This window comes from Cryptomeria japonica, chromosome 4 (genome assembly GCF_030272615.1).
Source record: "Cryptomeria japonica chromosome 4, Sugi_1.0, whole genome shotgun sequence".
Lineage (NCBI taxonomy): Eukaryota > Viridiplantae > Streptophyta > Pinopsida > Cupressales > Cupressaceae > Cryptomeria > Cryptomeria japonica.
Genome location: NC_081408.1, coordinates 352,918,972 through 352,940,049, shown reverse-complemented (window position 1 = coordinate 352,940,049; position 21,078 = coordinate 352,918,972). Strand labels below are relative to the sequence as shown.

The 21,078-nt window shown below is 38.9% G+C and overlaps 1 protein-coding gene across 1 annotated transcript in view; it reads right to left on the bottom strand.

The window, feature by feature from the left end:
• Window positions 1–19,308, bottom strand: part of LOC131063638 (peptide-N(4)-(N-acetyl-beta-glucosaminyl)asparagine amidase) — a 200,048-nt gene extending 180,740 nt beyond the window's left edge. The window contains exons 1-2 of the mRNA XM_057997528.2: window positions 18,894–19,308; window positions 18,709–18,762 (exon numbers count right to left, since the gene is read on the bottom strand). Of these exons, the coding sequence (XP_057853511.1) occupies window positions 18,709–18,762; window positions 18,894–18,971 (132 nt within the window). The 5' untranslated portion in view covers window positions 18,972–19,308. The remainder of the gene's footprint in view (window positions 1–18,708; window positions 18,763–18,893) is intronic.
• Window positions 19,309–21,078: the final 1,770 nt, after the last annotated feature.

Here is a 21,078-nt window from a genome sequence, read left to right as displayed (position 1 = left end):
TATCTACAATTGGTCACACATACGATAGCAAGGAATTAACCATGCTGGCACTCAATGGGCTTCCTATCTCTTGGGAATCATTTATTCAAGGAATCAGTGCACGACCCAAACTTCCAAATTTGATCGATTAAAGACTGACTACATTCAAGAAAGATCAAGATTGATCGCTAGAGGAATTGGAATAAACTCTAATGAAGAGTTGCAAGTTCTAAACTCTCAGTCACACAAAAGAGGAAAGAAAAATAACTTCGAGAAAGGGAAAGGCAAGGACTCAACCGAGAAGAAATCATTCAAACAAAGAAGAGACCTATCTAAAGTTCAATGCTTTAGATGTGATAAATATGGTCATATTGCTGTAAAGTGCCCAGACATGATCAAGAATCAAGCCTCAATTGCATAAGTCAGTAAGATCAACTCAGATTCTGAAAAGCTTGTATTTTAAAGACAAGGGACACTGGATCACTTTTATGATGGAAAAGTCCTAACCTAAAACCTCAATATCAAAAGGACATGTAGCAGTAAAAGTAGATCCTATATATATGTATATAAAATTAATATAGCAGTTTCCTCGTTAGGAGGATTTTTTTTGTATTATGTAGAAAATTACTTGAGGAAGTCATCAATGGATTGTTACGCGGGATCTAAGATCTTAAGTTATTACAGTAGCGATATGATGAATCCAACACGGGCTGAGCGCTCGCATAGAATTGAAAGCAACAAATGCATTTTCTAAAGTTTAAAGAGTTTAGTGAAGTTCTTAAAAGGTTAAGGAACTTAAGAATCTAGTAGAAAATATAATAGTCAAGAAATACAAAACCCTAGATCACATAATAAGGAGGAATTCATCTCTTAAGACTTAAAACTTTGAAATAATACTAGGGTTAAGAGGGAGACTCATGACTTAATTGAAGATAACAATCACATTGAACCTATGGACTAAACTGATGAACCTAGAAACACTAATGTGACTAAGGAAAGACCACTATGGGCCAGAAAGATGATTGAGGAAGCTGGAAATTATGCAGCTCCAAAAGGAACCTTCAGGGAAAGTAAAAGACCTAGCAGATTCTCCAGCTATGTTGTACTAATGAGTGAAATCTTAGATTCATTAAAATGAGGGATGAGAAGGATCATTACACACTGCAAATGTGAAAGACTCAGAAACATTCTTGTCCACATCTCCTACAAAGCAGACAAGGAAATTAAGTCTAGTTGTGGAAGTTGCCAGAAGGATGAAATGTTTGACAATAAGAGATTGGTATCTTATACCCTTGAATAATATTCCTGAATCATTCATGGGTTAACATTGGGAAAGTAAACCTTGACGAATCAAGAAGCATAAGAGAGTACATCCAAGCGAGAAAGATCTTGATGCTTGACTAAGTTGAAGATTGAGATCAGATTCAAAGGGACTCTGACAATCCAAGAGGTTGGGAAGTTGATACATGAACTTGAGCTTCAGAGGGAGCAGTTATAGGATCAACTTAAATTGATTTCCAAGGATCTTGGTTCAGAGGGAGAAGATCATGACAAGATAGTTTCTCTAGTGGTCAGGAAACTGCAACAGTCAGAAGTCTCTATGATTCATGGGATAGAGTCCCATGTAATATTCTTCAAAAGATGAATACATGATAAGCTTGAGATTCACCAAGTGTGATGCGGTCTCCTAACTTGTAACTCATCATGGAACAAACATATTGAAATGCCTTATCACTATGTTAGAGACATTGTGGAGAGAAAGGCATTCTAGTTGAGGTATATTGGTACAAAAGATCAATCAACAGACATATTCACCAAATCTCTCGTCAAAACGAAGGTAGAACACTTCTGAGGTAAACTTGGTATGATTAAAATGTAAACTGTGAGAATGACTCTCAGCTTTATTATTGTACTAATATATTCTAAAAGATGTTTAATATAAACACTTTTATGACATTGTAGGTCCCTGTGTGCATCATTTAGAAGTGACGGCTCCTAAATGATAATCACTTGTATTTTGGTAGTATTGTAGAGTGACGACTTTACAATAAATTTTCTAATCTATCATGATTGATATCATATGGTTGATATCTGTGTACACGTCATGATAGATCATATCTCTAGTGGTTGAGATATGTCATGGTGGATATTAAAATGGTTAATATTCGTAAATATGCCATGAAATTATATCCTTATGGTAAGCATCATATGGTTGATGCTAGTGCACATACCATCATGGATATTATGAGACATTGGTGAATGTCATGTGTTGACATTTGTGGACCAGTGCTCCTGATATCATGAGATGATATCTCTACCACACCTTGTGTGGTACTACTATGTATGCCTTGTGATCATCCTCCCTAGCTAAGAGGGAGTGTTAATGATTTGTAGCTTCAGTCGAAATGATCAAATACATGATTCATTTATGTATTGCTGATTATAGTCAGCATGATTAATAATTAGGAGATGACATTATATATATATATAACTCAGAAATATTATTATGTACTATTATTAATCATGCTGAGTATAGAGAATGATTAAATAGATCAAACATATAAATCAATAATGTAGCAATCTTTGATCATATAAACTGATTAAGAAAATCATTTATTCTTACATTGCAAATTCTGTGAATCGATTATCATACTAAATGGATTATTGTGGATCGATTAACATAATGAATCATCTAAGGCAGATCGATTAATAAGGATCAATCAAATGAATCGATTTATGTGAATTGATTAGTGAGAATCGATTAACATAATCGATCTTGTTCTAAATTCTGTTATTGCAAATTAATATACATATCGTGTAATGATATCGATTAGACTTATCAAGAGAATTATAATATCGATTAAGGAATTGATTAAACTCTATATTGTTTGTGAATTGAATCATTATGTGAATCGATATGAAATAACACATATTTGCTTTAACACAGCCATTCACTTTGAGAGGAGCATGCCTCTTCAAAGAGGCATGTCTCCATGTGAATTAGATTCACATGAAGGCATGTCTCTTTGAAGACATGCCTCCTAATTCAATATATATATTTGAGTAGAATATCGATTCATTTGGCAAGTACAAAAATCGAAAGTGCAAGTCATAGAGATCGATATACATATCAGATCATAAGTTGAAAAATAAAATAGCATATCCATACCTCAGTAGCAGCAACCTTGTTTGTAAGTTGGCAAATACATTCAACCAAGGAGAGAACATCAACAAGTTGATAATCAGCGATAGAGAATAAAATTAAATTCTACCACAACCAAATCTGATCAACATTAACATAATCAACACCCATTACTTAATATTATCATGCCTTAAATTAATTTATTAAACTAGATAGCCATATTTATTCATAGTACAGATAGTGGCTATATCCAAGCCCCAATTCTTACTTCCTTTCTAATCCTCAGCCTTAGATGGGGATTTAATTGACTAGGGCGCGATGACACCACCTCCACAATTGGGTCCAGGTCTCAGGAACATCCGTCTGGACCACCCTCGAGGCTCATCTAATTTGGGATGGATTTACTCCACGTCTCCCTAACAACACCACGTATCTTGTAATGTCCCTACTTTGAAATATATAGGGCATTTCCAGTTATTTTTCCTAAGGGACATTACAAATGGTATCAGAGCTATGATCCTGCCATTCTGCAAGGTAAAGATGAATCATTGAATATTTCTAGTCGATAAGAAGAAATCTGACAATATGTGTATTCACGTGTATGCTTCGTGTTTGCACTTATCCAGGTGTATGCTTCGTGTTTTTCATGTGTATGCTCCGTGTTTTTGGTTCATATTGGTAGATGACTTAGTTTGAGAAAGTTAAAATCAACATTGCTTGAGGACAAGCAAATTTGGGAGGGGTGGACTGTAATGCCCCTTGCTTTTAGTGCCCAGTTTTGGGGCTTAGTTTAAAATTTACAAAGGGCACGATATGTTTGTTTGGGCGCTCTAATAAGGCCCAATTTAGATGCTTTACAAGTTACATTTGTTACAATTTGGGCCCAGCCCAATATAAGTAATTTGCTCATATTTATTTCACGCATAATCCGATCAAGCTATTGGATTTCAACAATTGTGACCAAATTAATATTAATTCATTAAATGGTTTATTATAAAGTTATAAATAGCTTAATAATAAATCACTTAATTTGAGGGTTTAAGCATCATGAAGAGGGGGACCAAATATTAATTAATTTAAGAGCTCATTTTCCAAAGTTTGGTGACATTATTAATTGCAAGTTATATCATTTAATATCATTAAATACTTTATTGAGGAATTCAAACTTGTTGGGAGAATATAAAAGGACTTCATTGGTGAAAATCGATTCTTCTTGACTTGGCATTTTGATGAAATTGATTGAAGTTCTTGAGCTCTAGAAAGAAGGCGAGGGTTCTTGCAGATTTCAGAGTTTTGGCATTGGAGAACAAGCAATCTTCAGTGTAACAGCCTTATGAATTGGTGGAAGACCCAGTGAGTTTGGCTTCAAAGGAATGGCTTCATCCAGGAGTCATTGTTGAGCATATTGATATAAGAATTACAGGGTTTTATCAGTTTTACTTCAGATTTTCATTGTAGTTTTTTTAAGGCAGCAAATTGAAGGGTTTCTTGGTTCCATTCCCAGCTGGTGCAATCTGATTCTAGGGTGTTCATAGCTGCAGCAAAGGAGTTCATTAAGGGGTTTGATTCTTAGCAAGGAGTTGCATAAAAAATTTGGTTTTGTCAGAGAAGAAGGCAGCTAGCAGCATCCAAGGCTTTGGCATTACATGCATGATCATCACCCATGAACACTTGATGATTTCAGATCAAACCTAGGTTGCTTTTTTGCCTGGGAAGTCATAGAGACAACAACTGGTTGCATATCAGGTATACTTGTGACTATCATTGTAATAGGAATTAATAAAATAGAGGTCCTATATTATTTTTGCTCTATATTCCTATAAAATCAGATTAGTTTCAGATTTCAGACTTTTCTTTGAAGTTTATGTGCATTGCTTTTTCATTATTATATATCCACAAAACAAAAATATTTACAAAACTCCAAAAACAAACCAAAAACAATCAGCAATACCATCATCCTTCATTGGAAACCAGTGTTTGGAAGACAAGGGGTCTTTACAGTGGTATCAGAGCCAAGATCCTGCCATCCTGTGATTGATGAGTGATAGGGAAATCAGGTACTATAACAGGGAACAGTGAAGGCAACAATATCAAAATCCACAGGTACCTGAGGTTGAAACATTTTCAGAAGTCTTGAGGGAAAGAGGAAAAGACAAGGAAGCTCCAAACATGGCGGAAGAGGATAAAGATGACAGGATTGAAAGGAAATTTGACACCCTGATTGATATGATGTCACGGCTGCTAGGAAAAATGGAGCAATCACACAACAATCAGCAACCTGAAACAAATCAAAATCATCAAAACAATTCAGGGGAGAATAGTGGTGTTCGTGGGAGCGGTACCAACAATATTATGGAAGACATTGGGAGAGATAGGACAGTCAATCAGCGTGATACCTTTACTAGAGGATCAGCCTCTAGACCTCTCTTCCCTACTTTCACTCCACGGGAAGAACAGCCACATGTCACTGCCCCTATACCTTATGCAGATGAAGCTCGACAGGCCTATTTAGAATACTCCACTTTACCACCAGATTTGAGAGATATGTGGTCTTTTGATCAGTTCATGAACCAACAAAGTAGAAGGAATGGTGGGAGAAATGATTATCACACTCCAGCACGGATGGATTATCAGCATAATCTTGGGAAAATTACCATGCCATATTTCGATGGAAGTGACAAAAGTATAGCAAGAGCTTGGGTGCAGAAGCTAGATAACTATTTGTCACTAAGACCAATGCTCGAAGAAGATGCCATTAGATTCGCCACATTACACTTGGAGGGTGTTGCCCATGATTGGTGGTACCACGGGTTGATAACCCTTGGTCACAATCATATCAATACATATGCAGAGTTCATTGACAGGTTGATAGAGCGGTTTGATCGTAAGGATCTTGAGATGTACTTCAGAGAGTTGGCATAGCTGAAACAGGTGGGTAACTGTTGTGACGTATTCACACATCGCCCCATTGCAATCTAGGGTTTGTTTTCTAGGTCTTTTAGGGTTTTGTCTGTTAGCCTTTGCAGGATGAGTGCTGTCGAGGGGATCGTTGGATTACAGGCTTTGCTTGAGCCAGGGTGAGTCCACAGGGCCCCAGAATTAGGGTTTCTTTTTGAGTCTTCCTTAGGGCCTAGTTTTGCTCTCGTTGCTAGTTGTGTCTTGCTTTGTGAGTGGGTATCATTCTTGAAGGTCCGAGCTAGGTCGAGTTGGTGAGTGATGAAGTCTGAAATGTCATCCTGATCTTCAAATGCCCTGAAATTTGGCTAAGTCTGGAATGCCCTGATCCTGAAATTTGGCTAAGTCTGGAATGTCCTAATCCTGAAATTTGACTGTCTGGAAAACTGAAGAATCCTCCAAAAACTAGATTTTGCAATATAACTCCTAGAGGTCCGAAACCACTCTCAAACATCCTGAAAGTATATATGGAATATAACTTAAAGTATAAGTTTCTTATACTTAAATGTTATATTCCATAAAATGATCTTGACGGAGAGTCCAAAATGTCAAATTTCGCTCCTGACCCTTCCAAAGGGTCCAAAGCGAATTTCGCTCCTGACCCTTCCAAAGGGTCCAGAGCGAAATTCTCCATAAGACATTCTACTTTGACCAAAACCTAGAACTAACGCATTCCCAAGCTTGAATGAAGGCAAAAGCACTTGTTTGAATGAAGAAATGCAAAAGAATGAAGTCAGGATCATGGCCTAAGGTGAATTTCGCTCCTGACCCTTCCAAAGGGTCCAGAGCAAAATTCTTATTTCCTCTATTTTTCTCCTTAGCTTGACCAAGTTTATAGACTTTTGAGGCATGATTGAGAAGGTTTGATGCAACTTTGCCTTGGAGAGGAGATTTTAGACCTTGGGATGATGGATTCTAGCCTGGGAGAGGAATTTCGCTCCTGACCCTTCCAAAGGGTCCAGAGCGAAAATCCTTGCCTTGAGAAGTGTTTTGAAAAGTGAGGATCTTGTCCAAAAATAGGAATTTCGCTCTTGACCCTTCCAAAGGGTCTAGAGCGAAATTCTTCATAAGCCTCATTTGCTCCCTTGTTTTGGATACCAACCTTGTTCCATGGGCGAATTTGGGAAGGAAATAACATGTCTTTGCCTTTTGAGGTGATGGAACGTAGAAATGTGAAGGATTTTGGCCAAGATTAGGAATTTCACTCCTGACCCTTCCAAAGGGTTTAGAGCGAAATTCACTATAATCCTCATTTGCTACCTTGAAGGGGCTTAAAACCTGGTTCCTCAAGTGGAGAACAATCTATATTTGCCTCCAGGAGAAGATTGAAGTTTGAAAAATGAGCAATTAAAGCCTAAATCAAGATTTTCGCTCCTGACCCTTCCAAAGGATCCAGAGCGAAAATCAACCTAAGACTCATTTTTGGCCTTATTTGACCAAATTTTGATTTGCAAGGCATTTTGAAGGGAAGAGTAGACATGTTTGGATGTTGGGAATGTTTGAAAGCTTTGAAAAAATGAAGGATTCTAGCCAAGAAGGTGAATTTCGCTCCTGACCCTTCCAAAGGGTCCAGAGCGAAATTCCTTGCAAGCCTATTCTTTTGACCTTGTTTTGGCTTAAGACCTTATCCCTTGGGTGAAGGATGATGTTTAGTTACCTCTTGAGGTGATTTTGAGTTGGAAAAAGGAAGAATCAAGCCCAAATCATGATTTTCGCTCCTAACCCTTCCAAAGGGTCCAGAGCGAAAATCCTCCTAGACCTCATTTCCTTCCCTATTTGACCAAATTGTGATGTCCAAAGCATGTTGAAAGGGGAAATGGACATGGTCTTGCCTTTGAGAGTGTTTGGAAGTTGTGAAAATGAAGGATTTTAGCCAGGAAAGGAAATTTTGCTCCTGACCCTTCCAATGGGTCCAGAGCGAAATTCCTTATAAGCCTACTTTTTGACCTTTCTTGGACATGAAACCTTGTTCCTAGGGCAATGAAAGATGAAATTCTACCTCGCAAAGAAGTTTCAAGTTGAAAAAATGATGATTTTTGGTCAAGAATGAGAATTTCGCTCCTGACCCTTCCAAAGGGTCCAGAGCGAATTTTCTCAAAACCTCTCTTTGCTATCAATTTTTTGCTAGATCAAGTGTGGGCTAAGGTAAATTCAAGGAGAAGTTGCCCCTGCGAGTGACTTTAAGTTGCTAGAAACCATGAAAGATGAAGGAATTGAGCCTAGAAGTGATTTTCGCTCCTGACCCTTCCAAAGGGTCCAGAGCAAAAATCCTAAATCTACCTATTCCTTTCAAATTTATGCTAAGCTATGCCTAGACCAAGGTAAAAGATGCCCTTGAGATTGCCCTTGAGTTGATGGTTGTCTCCAGAAATGATGATTTTAGGTCAAAGGAGGAAAATCGCTCCTGACCCTTCCAAAGGGTCCAGGGCGAAAATCCTTCAATCACCTATTTTGCCTTGCAAAATCAAGTTAATCTTGGGTTGGATGAAAGAAGAGAAGTATTTCCTTGCCTTGTGAGGAGAATTCAAGATGAAATGATGAAGAAGGGAGCTACAAAAGTGAAATTCGCTCCTGACCCTTCCAGAGGGTCCAGGGCGAAATTCTTATAGGGCCTATCCCTGGAAAGACTCTTGAACAAACTTAATTTTGATGTCTTCTTGTTGATGATTTAAGGTATAAAATGCTATGTTGAAATGAATTTATTATGTGTCCTTAATCATCTTTTTGTTTGTCTTGCAGTTAAAAGACGGCTTTCTCCGATCCAGCATCATCAAGGACGACCTCTTCCAGTCCAACATTTGAAGGAAAGGTACACCATCCATCCTGCACATCAAAGACAAAGGAGATCAGAGCAAGGGTCCGTTGGAGAAGCAAACAGTTTCAGAAGAGTTAATTAAAGTTAGCTTCTAAACATCACCAAATTGAACATCAACCAAGTGTCGGACAAGGTGGCATCCCAGTCATCACTCCTCCAGTCGGGTTGGTCCACCTCAGCGTGTCCAGATTCAATGTACCTGACTCATGGGAGATGGCACAAACTTCAATGTACCTACCCCGGTTCTCCATTGGTCGAATATTCCAGAGAAGACATGTGTCCAAATAATGCAATTATTTCATTGGCCAGAATTGAGTTTGTTGTAACAAACCCTAATTAGGGTTTCATTGTAAAATCTTGGCCATTGATCTCAAATTGATCTAAGCCATTGAATTGTATTGTGGGCACTATATAAGCCCTGGCTCCTCATTTGTAAAGGCTAATAGTTAGTCAGGAGTTAGAAGGTGAATAGTTAGCTAATAGTGAATAGTCAGTTGATAGAATAGCAATTAGAGTAAAATAGCAAGAGAAGGCAAAGATTGTTGCCAAGATGTTGTTGTAAAAGACTTGTAAAACTTCATTGAAGAAATGGTGAAATCTATGGGTCAATTCAACAATTTGCATGGTCTTTATACTTCTCAGATTTGATTTCATGTTATTAGATGAGTGGAAGAAATGTGTTTGATTGATGGTGAAATTTGTATATCTATACTACTAGCAATTTGTTGATTGCAGACTTGCCTTGTGTAGTCAACTGGAATCATTCAGCTTAAGCTTAACTTCAATTGTCGCTTCTTCACTGATATGCATCAACCTGATGGTGTCTATGCTTATAGTGATGATCTGAACATCATAAAGCTTTCCTCCAAAGATCGCACTAACCTTGTGGAGATGGTCCTGGGATGTCAAAACAAGACTTAGTTAGAATTTCACCAAAGGTTATTCATTGCTCCTACATTCTTAGTGTCAGAATTAGATCCTTTCCTCGCCCTCATCCTTTTCCTTTTTTTTCAAAAAATCTAGGCTAGTGAAATCCTGTGATTCCAGCAAATCAAACGTTTAGGTCGTCAAGTGTAAGTCCCCTTGTGATTCCAGCAAAATCACATCATACCACAAAGAGCTTATCCACGAGTAGAGAACCTACATACAAGAACCTTGGAGTTGCCTCGACTGATCCTTCGGCAAGATCTTCAGCAGTCGGGAAACTTTGCTCAAGAGAGGATAAGGTACCTTTAGGTATTTTATTCTGTGTTCACATGTGCATAAAAAACACATCAACAGTAACTTAGAAGCATATATTGGGGAAGTTCAAAGACTTGCAGAGATCGTGTCGAGCATTTCAAAGAGGAGACTAGTTATTTTATTCATGGAGGGATTGTTGGAGCCTTTGAGAGGTTGGATTAAGGCATTTGATCCACCCTCCTTGATGGAAGCAATGAAGAAAGCACGAAGCATGGAACTAGCTGCACCTAGAAGCAAGTTTACACCTAAGTTTTCCTCTTCAAACAAGATAATAAATTTCCATCAAAAAGACCAGAAAAATCAGACTTTAAAAATAAATTTCCTATGGGCAAAAATCAGGAGAGTTTGAATGAATTGAGAAGGGAAAAATTATGTTTTTGGTGTAAGGCACCCTACTCACATGAGCATGAGTGTCCATTGAGGCCTAAGGCCAAGGCCAAGCAAATAGAATGGGTTTATGCACATGATGATAATTCTGATTTTTCAGATCAGCAGACTGAGCATGAGGATTCTGAGACAGAAAAGGCTTCAGAAGTATTTGAGAATGAGTTAGAGAGTAAAGGACCTACTATGTGCATCTCATCCTTACATCGAGAGGGTACTTTCAGTATGCGAGGATTGTTAGCAGGGCAGCGAGTCATCACCCTTTTTGATACAAGTGCCCCGAACAACTTCATTGATGAGAAGTTGGTAGCAAGGCGTGGGATTCAGACACAAGAGTTTGAGGGAGTGTGTGTTAAGGTGGTGGATGGTTATACACTCACATGTAACAAAATGATTACCGACGTCTCTATGCGCTTGAGTGACTATGAGTTTAAGGCTGATTTCTAGTGACTATGAATTTAAGGCTGATTTCTATGTAGTCCATATGGGTGGCATGGATGTGGTGCTTGGTATGACTTGGGTTCATGCTATTGAGGAGCTTACACTTAATGTGAAACACATAGAGCTGAGATTTGAAGCCAATGGAAGGAAACATGTGCTCAAAGCAATTACAGATACGAGCTTGCGAACGATCTCTTTCCGGAGGATGGAGAGATTAATTCGCCATGATCAGCTAGAGTGGGCAACAGAATGTAGAATAATGCCTACGCAGTTTGAGCAGCAGAAGGTTGATTATCCACCTAATATATAGGACTTATTGACTAAACACCTTGAGTGCTATTCCACCAGGTAGACCTCCCAACAGGGGTATTCAGCATGTTATTGAGCTTGAGGAGGGTGCCAAACCCATCATGATTACACCTTACAGGCATCCAAAGAAAATGAAGGATGAAATTGAGAAAACAATTAAGGAGTTGTTGGACATGGGTCACATTCGTCCAAGTCTCCTTTTGCTTCATCAGTGGTATTGGTTAAGAAAAAAGATGGTGCACTTCATATGTGCATTGACTATCAGGCTTTAAAAAAGAGGACCATCAAGAACTGATACCCCATCCCACGCATCGATGAGTTGATCGATGAATTGTGTGGTGCTTTCTTCTTCTCGAAGATTCACTTAAGGTCTAGATATCATCAGATTCAGGTGAGGGAGCAAGATATAGAGTAAACAGCTTTCCGGTGTCACTGTGGTCACTTCGAGTTCTTGGTTATGCCTTTCGGTTTAACCAATGTGCCTGCGACATTCTAGTCCAATATGAACCGGGTATTCCAGCACCAGTTGAGGAGATATGTCCTAGTATTTTTCGATGACATCTTGGTGTATAGTAGGACATGGCAAGAACACTTAGCTCACTTGGATACAGTATTGGGGATTTTAGAGAGGGAGTCCTTGTATGCCAAGGAGTCCAAGTGTGCATTGGGTTTGACAGAGCTCTTATATCTCGGGCACATCATCAGTGCTGAGGGGGTACGGATGGATCCGAATAAAGTCTAGGCTATTATAGATTGGCCTACTCCGGAGAATCTGACACAACTTAGAGGCTTCATGGGATTGTGTGGTTTTTACAGGCATTTCGTCAAGGGTTTTTCTCAGTAGGCAACACCATTGACGAACTTGACAAAGAAGGGGGCTTTCGTTTGGACTGATCAGGCACAACAATGTTTTGAGAAGTTCAAACAGTTGATGACTAAAAGTCCAATGTTGGTTGTACTAGATTTCTCTAGACCTTTTGAGCTACATTGTGATGAATCTGGTGAGGGGATTGGTGCAGTTTTGATGCAAGATAAGCACCCTATCGCCTATGAAAGCAGGAAATTGAGGGGGGTTGAGCAGACTTATAGCATCTATGACAAGGAAATGTTGGCCATAATGCATGCTTTGGCCAAGTTCAGGCAATACTTGGTAGGGTCCAAATTCAGCATAAAAACAAACCATAACAGTTTAAAACATTTCCTTGGGCAGCGAGACTTAAATGATCGCCAGCAGAAGTGGGTGAGCAAATTGCAGGCGTATGATTTTGACATCACTTATGTCAGAGGAAAGAATAATGTGGTTGTTGATGCTTTATCTCGTAGGCCTCATTTGAATGCTATAATTGAGATTACAAAGGATTGGAGGCATTTGATCGCAGCAGAGTATGCTAAGGATTCGGGGGCCTCTAGCATTATGGATGGTACGGTGCAGGATAGCAGGTACTCCATTGTGAATGATCTCATCATTTACAAGGGGAGAATATTTTTGGTACCAAGTTCAGAGATGAAGAACAAGATTATGAGGGCCATGCATGATTCTCCTACGGCGGGACATCCAGGTTACTATAAGACATATAGGCAGATCAAAGAGTGATTTACCTGGAAGGGGCTCAAATCTGATGTTCTTCAGTATGTCAGAGAGTGTCATGTTTGTCAGCAGAACAAACAAGAACATACATATCCAGCAGGGCTTCTCCAACTACTTCCCATTCCTAATAGGAAGGAAGTGGGAGTGTATTTCGATGGACTTTATTATTGGACTGCCTAAAGCCCATAGCAAGGATTGTATTTATGTAGTTGTTGATCGGCTCACAAAGTATGCCCATTTCTTTCCAATCTCAGCTACTTATTTAGCAATTCAAGTTGCAAATCTTTTCTTTCAAGAAGTTTTCAGACTTCATGGGCTACCTCAGACTATAGTCAGTGACAGGGACAGCAAATTCATGAGTCATTTTTGGCAAGAGTTGTTCAGACTTAGTGGCACCAAGATCACCCCTAGTATGAGCTACCACCCACAGACAGATGGTCAAACGGAGAGTGTGAATAAATGGGTGGAAGGTTATCTCCGGAATTATATAGCCGAACAGTAGCAGGCATGGGTATAGTGGTTACACTTATGTGAGTACTGCTATAACACTACTTACCACATGTCCATTTAGATGACACCATTCATGGCCTTGTATGGGTATGGCGCGCCCAACTTTCTAGACTTGTTGCTGAGTGATAGCAGAGTGCCGAGTGCCAGGAATACTCTTCAGGAGAGTCTGGACATTGTGAGATCACTGAAAGAGAATATACAGAAGGCACAGAACCAGCAGAAGCAATATGCTGATCAGAAGAGAGTGGAGCAGTCATTTGACGTGGGGGATATAGTGTATTTGATGCTGCAATTATACAGGCAATCCACTCTTAAGAAGAGTGGCGCAAAAAAGCTCAAGCCGAGATATTATGGGCCATTCAAGATTGCTAAGCACATTGGAGAGGTGGCCTATGAGTTAGAGCTACCGGCAAATGCAAAGGTGAATAATGTTTTTCACGTGTCACGCCTCAAAAAGGTGAATGGACACCATGTTGTTCCATCCACAGTGCTACCTCCTCTCGATGATGAGGGGAAACTGATATTAGTACCTGAGACTATTATTGATTCCAGGAGCGCTGATTGAGAAACAGAGTCATCAGGGAATATTTAGTTAAGTGGAGAGATTTGCCGGTTGAGGATGCGACGTGGGGGAGAGAAGAAATTTTGCAGCATCCTAAGTTGAGATTGCTTGAGGACAAGCAATTTCAGGGAGGGTGGACTGTAATGTCCCCTTCTCCTTGGCAGTCAGTAGTAGCAGAGGATTAGCCTATCTTGCAACCCTCGTAGGCTAATGAGGATGGTTAGAGGGTCTTTTGAGGGTATTGTGGATTTGGCCTTCGTTCGACATCATTTGGACTCCGTTTGCCATACTTACTATTTATAGTAAGTCAGAAAAAATAGAGATGGACCCAAACTATTTTTAGAGATTGTATTTGGTTACATGGGGAATTAAGAGGAGAGACTACTACTTCAGACGGCACGTTAATATATGGTGTATTTAAGGAGATATTAATATTATTGTGACCAAATTCATATTAATTCATTAAATGGTTGATTATAAAGTTATAAATAACTTTATAATAAATCACTTAAGTTGAGGGTCTAAGCATCATGAAAAGGGGGACCAAATATTAATTAATTTAAGAGCTCATTTTCCAAAATTTGGCGACATGATTATTAATTGCAAGTTATATCATTAAATGCTTTATTGAGGAATTCGACCTTATTGGGAGAATATAAAGGACTTCATTGGTGAAAATCAATTCTTCTTGACTTGGCATTTTGATGAAATTGATTGAAGTTCTTGAGCTCTGGAAAGAAGGCGAGGGTTCTTGCAGATTTCAGAGTTTTGGCATTGGAGAATGAGCAATCTTCAGTGTAACAGCCTTATAAATTGGTGGAAGACCTAGTGAGTTTGGCTTCAGAGGAATGGCTTCATCCAGGGGTCATTGTTGAGCATATTGATATAAGAATTGCAGGGTTTTATCAGTTTTACTTCAGATTTCCATTGTAGTTTTTTTAAGGCAGCAAATTGAAGGGTTTCTTGGTTCCATTCCCAGCTGGTGCAATCTGATTCTAGGGTGTTCATAGCTGCCGCAAAGAAGGAGTTCATTAAGGGGTTCGATTCTTAGCAAGGAGTTGCATAAAAATTTTGGTTTTGTCATAGAAGAAGGCAGCTAGCAGCATCCAAGGCTTTGGCATTACATGCATGATCATCACCCATCAACACTTGATGATTTCAGATCAAACCTAGGTTGCTTTTTTGGCTGGGAAGTCATAGAGACAACAACTGGTTGCATATCGGGTATGCTTGTGACTATCATTGTAATAGGAATTAATAAAATAGAGGTCCTATATTATTTTTGCTCTATATTCCTATAAAATCAGATTAGTTTCAGATTTCAGACTTTTCTTTGAAATTTATGTGCATTACTTTTTCATTATTATATATCCACAAAACACAAAAAAATTACAAAACAAACCAAAAACAATCAACGATACCATCATCCTTCATTGGAAACCAATGTTTGGAAGACAAGGGGTCTTTACAAGATCAAGTTCGAGCTGTCCCTCTATGCCAATAAATTTGGTCAGCTAATAAACAATGAGAAGTCTACTATATTCTTCTTCAACACAAACCGACAAGTCCAACACCAAATTGTGAACCTCCTGGGGTTCAATATTAAGGAGCTACCATGTACCTACTTAGGGGTTCCAATTTTCCAGGGAGCAACAAAAGTTGAACACTTGTAGGGGGGGTCTTGGATGCGTGTCAGAAGAAAGCCGCGAGTTGGAAGGGGAAGTGGCTAACATTATCTGGAAGGCTCACAATGTCAAAATCAGTTCTGGTTGTCGTCCCAAAATATCCCATGTCAACTCTTAAGCTGACGAAATCGGTGGAAATGGGCATTAATAAAATATTAAAACATTTTCTTTGGGAAGAGTCAAATGAGACCCGACGTGTACCTCTACTCAGCTGGGAGATAGCCAGAGAAGAAACAATTAATGGCACTGCTGCCATCAAAAACATCGACCTCCAAAATATTGCCCTTGGGGCTAAATTGAAATGGAAACTTTATAGGTCCCCCAACTCATTGTGGTGTCATGTGGTAAGGGCAAAGTATTTGGACTCAAATGAGCCAGAGAAAATCCCGACGATTGCAAACACCCACCTTAGCTCTCACATTTGGAAGTGTCCGACAATAACAAATCACATCACATGGCAGATTGGTAGCGGAATTTTGGCCAAGTTTTGGCTTGAGTCTTCGAACAGATATCAACCATTGACAGAAATGGATAATTTGGCGGAATTTAACCAACCAAGGCTCAATCTTGATGACAGGTGTGTTGCAAACATGATTTCTCAGTCTCCAACGATGAATTTGATTGGGATTGGCAACAGTTGGAGGAGCTGGAGGTGAGCAACCAAGCCAAGGAAGAGCTCAGAATTGAGCTGAAAGGTAGGAAATCATTCTCTCCCAGATGCTGGATAAAACAGTTTCATGTGGAGTAAATTCCAGCAGCTACTCAGTAAAACTGGGCTACCAAATACTAAACTTGAGACGTGAGTCAAAAGATTGGCCGGTGAAGTTGTGTTGGGATAAAGCTATCCTCCCAAAGGCAGGTGCCTTCACCTGGACCGCTCTGCACAAGAAAATTCTAACTGGGGATCAATTGCATGTGGTGGGAATTTCAGGACCAATCTGGTGCCCAATGTACAAAGGCAATAAAGAAAATGCCAATCATCTGCTTCTTAGCTGCAAGGAGGCTTCCTACTGTTGGGACTGGTAAATGGGGAAGTTAGATTGGCAAGGGGCCAAGACAGGAGGACTTGCTAGCTTTTTCTAAGAGTTGGGCACATCTCATACCCAATTCATATTGGAAAGACATATGGAATCTGGATGGTCTCCCCCTCGATGGTCATCTAGCAGCTTTGGAAGGAACACAATATGCAAATTTTTCAAGGAGTTGAACGAAGTGTGGAGCAATTTTTATCCTACATTGAGGAGGGGATTACAAAACTACTCAATGCTAGGGCACCCCTCCGAGCTAATGTCATCTATACAAATTGGGACAATGAAGTAATGAAAAATTAGGGGGGACTCAAAATCCCCAGTCACTATGTCAATCCCGCCCCTAAAGATAAAGAAAAGAGAGCTTCAGCCAAATGGTTATGCCCTTCCCCCCCCCCTCCCCGTGGTCGTTTGAAGTTGAACTTCGACGGTGCATGTCAGGGTAATTCTGGGTGATTGGGTATTGGCTGCATCATCAAGGATTGTCATGGTAAACTTGTTTGGGGACTGTCGAAGAAGATTGCGGATGGTACCAACAACGAAGCGGAACTCGCTGCATTAGAAGCTGGTCTCAGACTGTGCAATTCAAAGAACCTGCTGGAAGTAGTGATTGAGGGAGATTCTCAAGTTTGTGTAAATGCCATCAAAGCCAAATCTGTGAACTGCTAGAAGCTGCAAGGTTGGATAATGCCGATATGGCAACACTTGAGTGACTGAATTTCTTTCCAATTAACCATGTGTATTGTAAGGCAAACAAGGTAGCTGATTTCTGCGCCAATGTTGCTATTGACAAGTATTAAGAAGAAACAATCTCAATCAGCTCCTCGTCTTGGCGGAATATGGAAAATTTGGTACTCCAGGATAGGAGTAATTTATAGAAGTGTCTTTTGGCTCTGTCGATTCTCTAAGTATGATGAGGTTTGGGCTTGCTAAATTCGGGTCTGGTTTGCTCTGCAATCGAGTGGTCTTGCCACTTGAATCTGTACTCATGCAAGTTTCTGTGGCAACTCTAGTGGAGGTTCTAGTGGTGTTTGTGTATCTGTGCACTTGAGTGTTGTTCTTTGTTGCACCCCTTGTGGCAAGGGCATGCATTTGGTCACTTTGGTTTTCTATTTCGAATCATAGGGAGCTGCCCCCTCTGGCAGCGCTTATTGATCAAAAAAAATAACTATCTATTGAATAATAGAACCATTACATTATATTTGCACAGCATAGCTGTTTATATACAGACTTTCCATCAAACATGCATTGCTATGGTATCAAAGTTCCCCGTAGGCTGCTGCACATTGTCTTATATCTCCAAACTCTCCATTGTGCTAACATTTATTGCTGGAAACATACAGCATAAGAATCCTCTCCAAGCTGTAGCCCAAAGGCAGCGAATACCTCCTCCTTTCTCCAAATCCAAGCCTTTATTTGAAAGGAGTTCCCAACCATATATTCTGAGAGCAGATCATTCATTTGCATCAAGTAACCATTCACTTTAATTCAGGTAACTGCTGGTACCTATTCACTGCTGCTGACTATTCAGTTAGTCCCTATCTAATTACCAATTACACGGTCTCGAATCCTTTACTAGGCACATGCAAGACTCCCACTTCAATTCTAACTCTTCAAAACAGTATGTGTGTATAGTAAAAGACAGTTGTTTCCCACAAGACTGAGTTATTTCAAACTACTTCTAAACACAGGAAATGCAGTTAATCTTGCCTAATGATTCTATGGAATCGGTCTACCGTTTATCCTGATTTAAAGGAATCAATTTACATCAAAAAAAATCCAGGCGCTCAACTGATATAGGGCATGCTACCCAGGTGAATCCGACAGCAATAAGTTTTTGTCAATCAACGCCGTGTGGATGGAGTAAGTTAAAAATGTATTCCCCGTGTGCAGAATAATTTTATTCTAATCTGCCACACCAAAAAGGGTCCCAGGATAACACTGCTAACCATAGAACAATTACGCGTACAATTGCCGCAATACTCATCAACAGAGCTCAAAAAACAATTGGTAGCGGAAATCCACCTCAAAGCATAGTATAACAGCTAAAGGGCAAATGTAATAATACCTTCTGCTTGTCAGGAGAAACGAGTGTGAGAGAATAGAGTTGGTATCTCAGCACCTGGAACGGGTTGTACTCAAAATCATTTCCAGGATAAATAAAATTGAGACTTTTTGATTAAACAAAATCATTTCCAGGATAAATAAAATTGAAACCTTTTTGATTAAGTGTCGACTGAATTAACTAAATACCTCTAGGCCTAATTCCGTGTCGTAATCTACGGAGTGCTCGTTTCCGTTGTGTTCAACCACGAGCTTCTGAACAACCATTTTGCAGAGTAAAACTCTCCAAAGACAATTACGGCTGCTATCAATTCAATTCAAATAAATTTCAGCTGCCGCAAGTTGAATTAAATTGTACTTCAATTTTCTCCCAAGAATTCAGATCACAGATCGTGAGATCGACTCCCTCCGCGCCAGGAACAAAGTTCGTCGTCTCGCAAATACTAAAACTTGGGCAAGAAGATTTCCGTAAGAATTGCCGACGACAACGAAAATGTTGTGCATTTCACGTTTTCTGATGTTTGTTCTGCAGGGGCGTCGGCTCTATAGGAATGAATTATGAAGTACCATTGCCATTGAAAGGTCAAAGATAGTATATGGGACGGAGACTTGTTTTTTTGGTGTTGGAGGTGTTGATTTTCTATTATTTAATTTGATTTGAATTGAGTAGAATAATTGAAATGGAATAGAATGAGGAAAGTAGTCTATGAGATTCTTTCTACTATAGAATATAATAATGTTTAATAGGATTTTTTATAATGAATTATTTTATATTTTAATAAAATAGGTGTAAGAATGTAGAGTTGTGAGGATTGGATATCAAGAGAATGTTTTTTGGTTTGTTGGTCATTTTGGCGATTTTATATGGATGTGAAATATGGGACAACAGTATGTCAAATCAAAATGGAGGCAAGTAGAAAGAATTTGAAAATATCTAATCATAAGCAATCATAATATTAAAATTGTTGTCCAATATGAGATTCTATCAATAGAAACTGGCACCTATCCTTCGGAAACATCAACACATTTGTTTACCAAGTTACCTAAAGAAAATTCAAAATATGGCAAAATGTTGTTGCCCTGAGATGATTATAGAGGAAAGACTAGATAGAAGGAAGAACATGTGGATGAAATAAAATGACAAATGGATGAAAAAATGAAATGTTAATTTACAGCAATGTCCAAACACCAATAAAGAAATTAAAAAAAAATTGTGAAAGAAAAATTCAAGAGTAGCTATTGGATAAAACAAATGGGTGTAAAAAAGTCTATTACATCTAAGAACTCAAACCCACAAGAGACCATGAGGAAAAAGCCTACATATGAGTGAATACTAAATGGAAAGCAAAAATGTTGATAGCTCAATTAAGAATTAGCTCCCATCACCTGAGGTGTGAGACAGGTAGATGGATGATACCTAAAGAAGAGTGGGAAAAGATAATATGTCTATTTTGCAACACGGGAGCAGTAAAGACAAAGCGACATTTTGTCATGGAATGCCCAATGTACTATAACATTCATGTGAGCTATGATGACATTTTGAAAATGGACAATTTAAACACTTTGTTTGAAGAAATAAAACTAGACAAAACAACAAACCTGTTGATCAAAATTCACTATAAAAGAGCATATCTAGAGAGGAGGTTACAAATTGTAGAAGGTTTTGATGCCCTATTTTTTCTAGGGGGCATGTGTTGTTTGTGGGTCCCATAGGTTGCTTTGGCCTTGTGGACATTATAAAAATCTTTCATTTCATTTCAATCGTCTCTTCACTAAGCAAATCCTCAAAAGAGGTTGCTACTAAATTTCTTATATACTTGATCTAGATGTCTGTGTAAGCTTACAATACAAAATAAAGTTATTTTTCTATTGCAATTGTCCCAACTTCAAAAGACACATACTCGCTCTTCCTATACCTCTTTTGGTATTTTCATCTACCTATTTGAGTCCAAGGTAATGTAAGTTAGTCTTCAACTAGACAATGAGAATCATTGATCTCCAAGGGATAATGACCTCTAAATAAGCATTTTGTTGATGGTCCAAAGTGACATTAAATCTTCAAAGCAATATTTCTTCTTTCTCCCTAACATCTCTTTCCACTTAGACTTTTGAAACTTGTCTAACACAAAAATTTGTATATCTTTATCATTATTAGGCTGAGAATTCAAATGAATGTGTCATTTGTTCATCCACCTATAGTTTTGTTTCATCCATGACTTTTTTATTTTGCTAAAGACATCTTTGAAGATAAGATTAGGCTAACAAAGTGCTTCTATCTACTCATTCTTTTAGATATCCTAAAAGATGCACCGTAGCAAAGACTTTAATAGGAATTGCACTTATTTCAACTAGAGAAACTTGTAGGGGACTAACA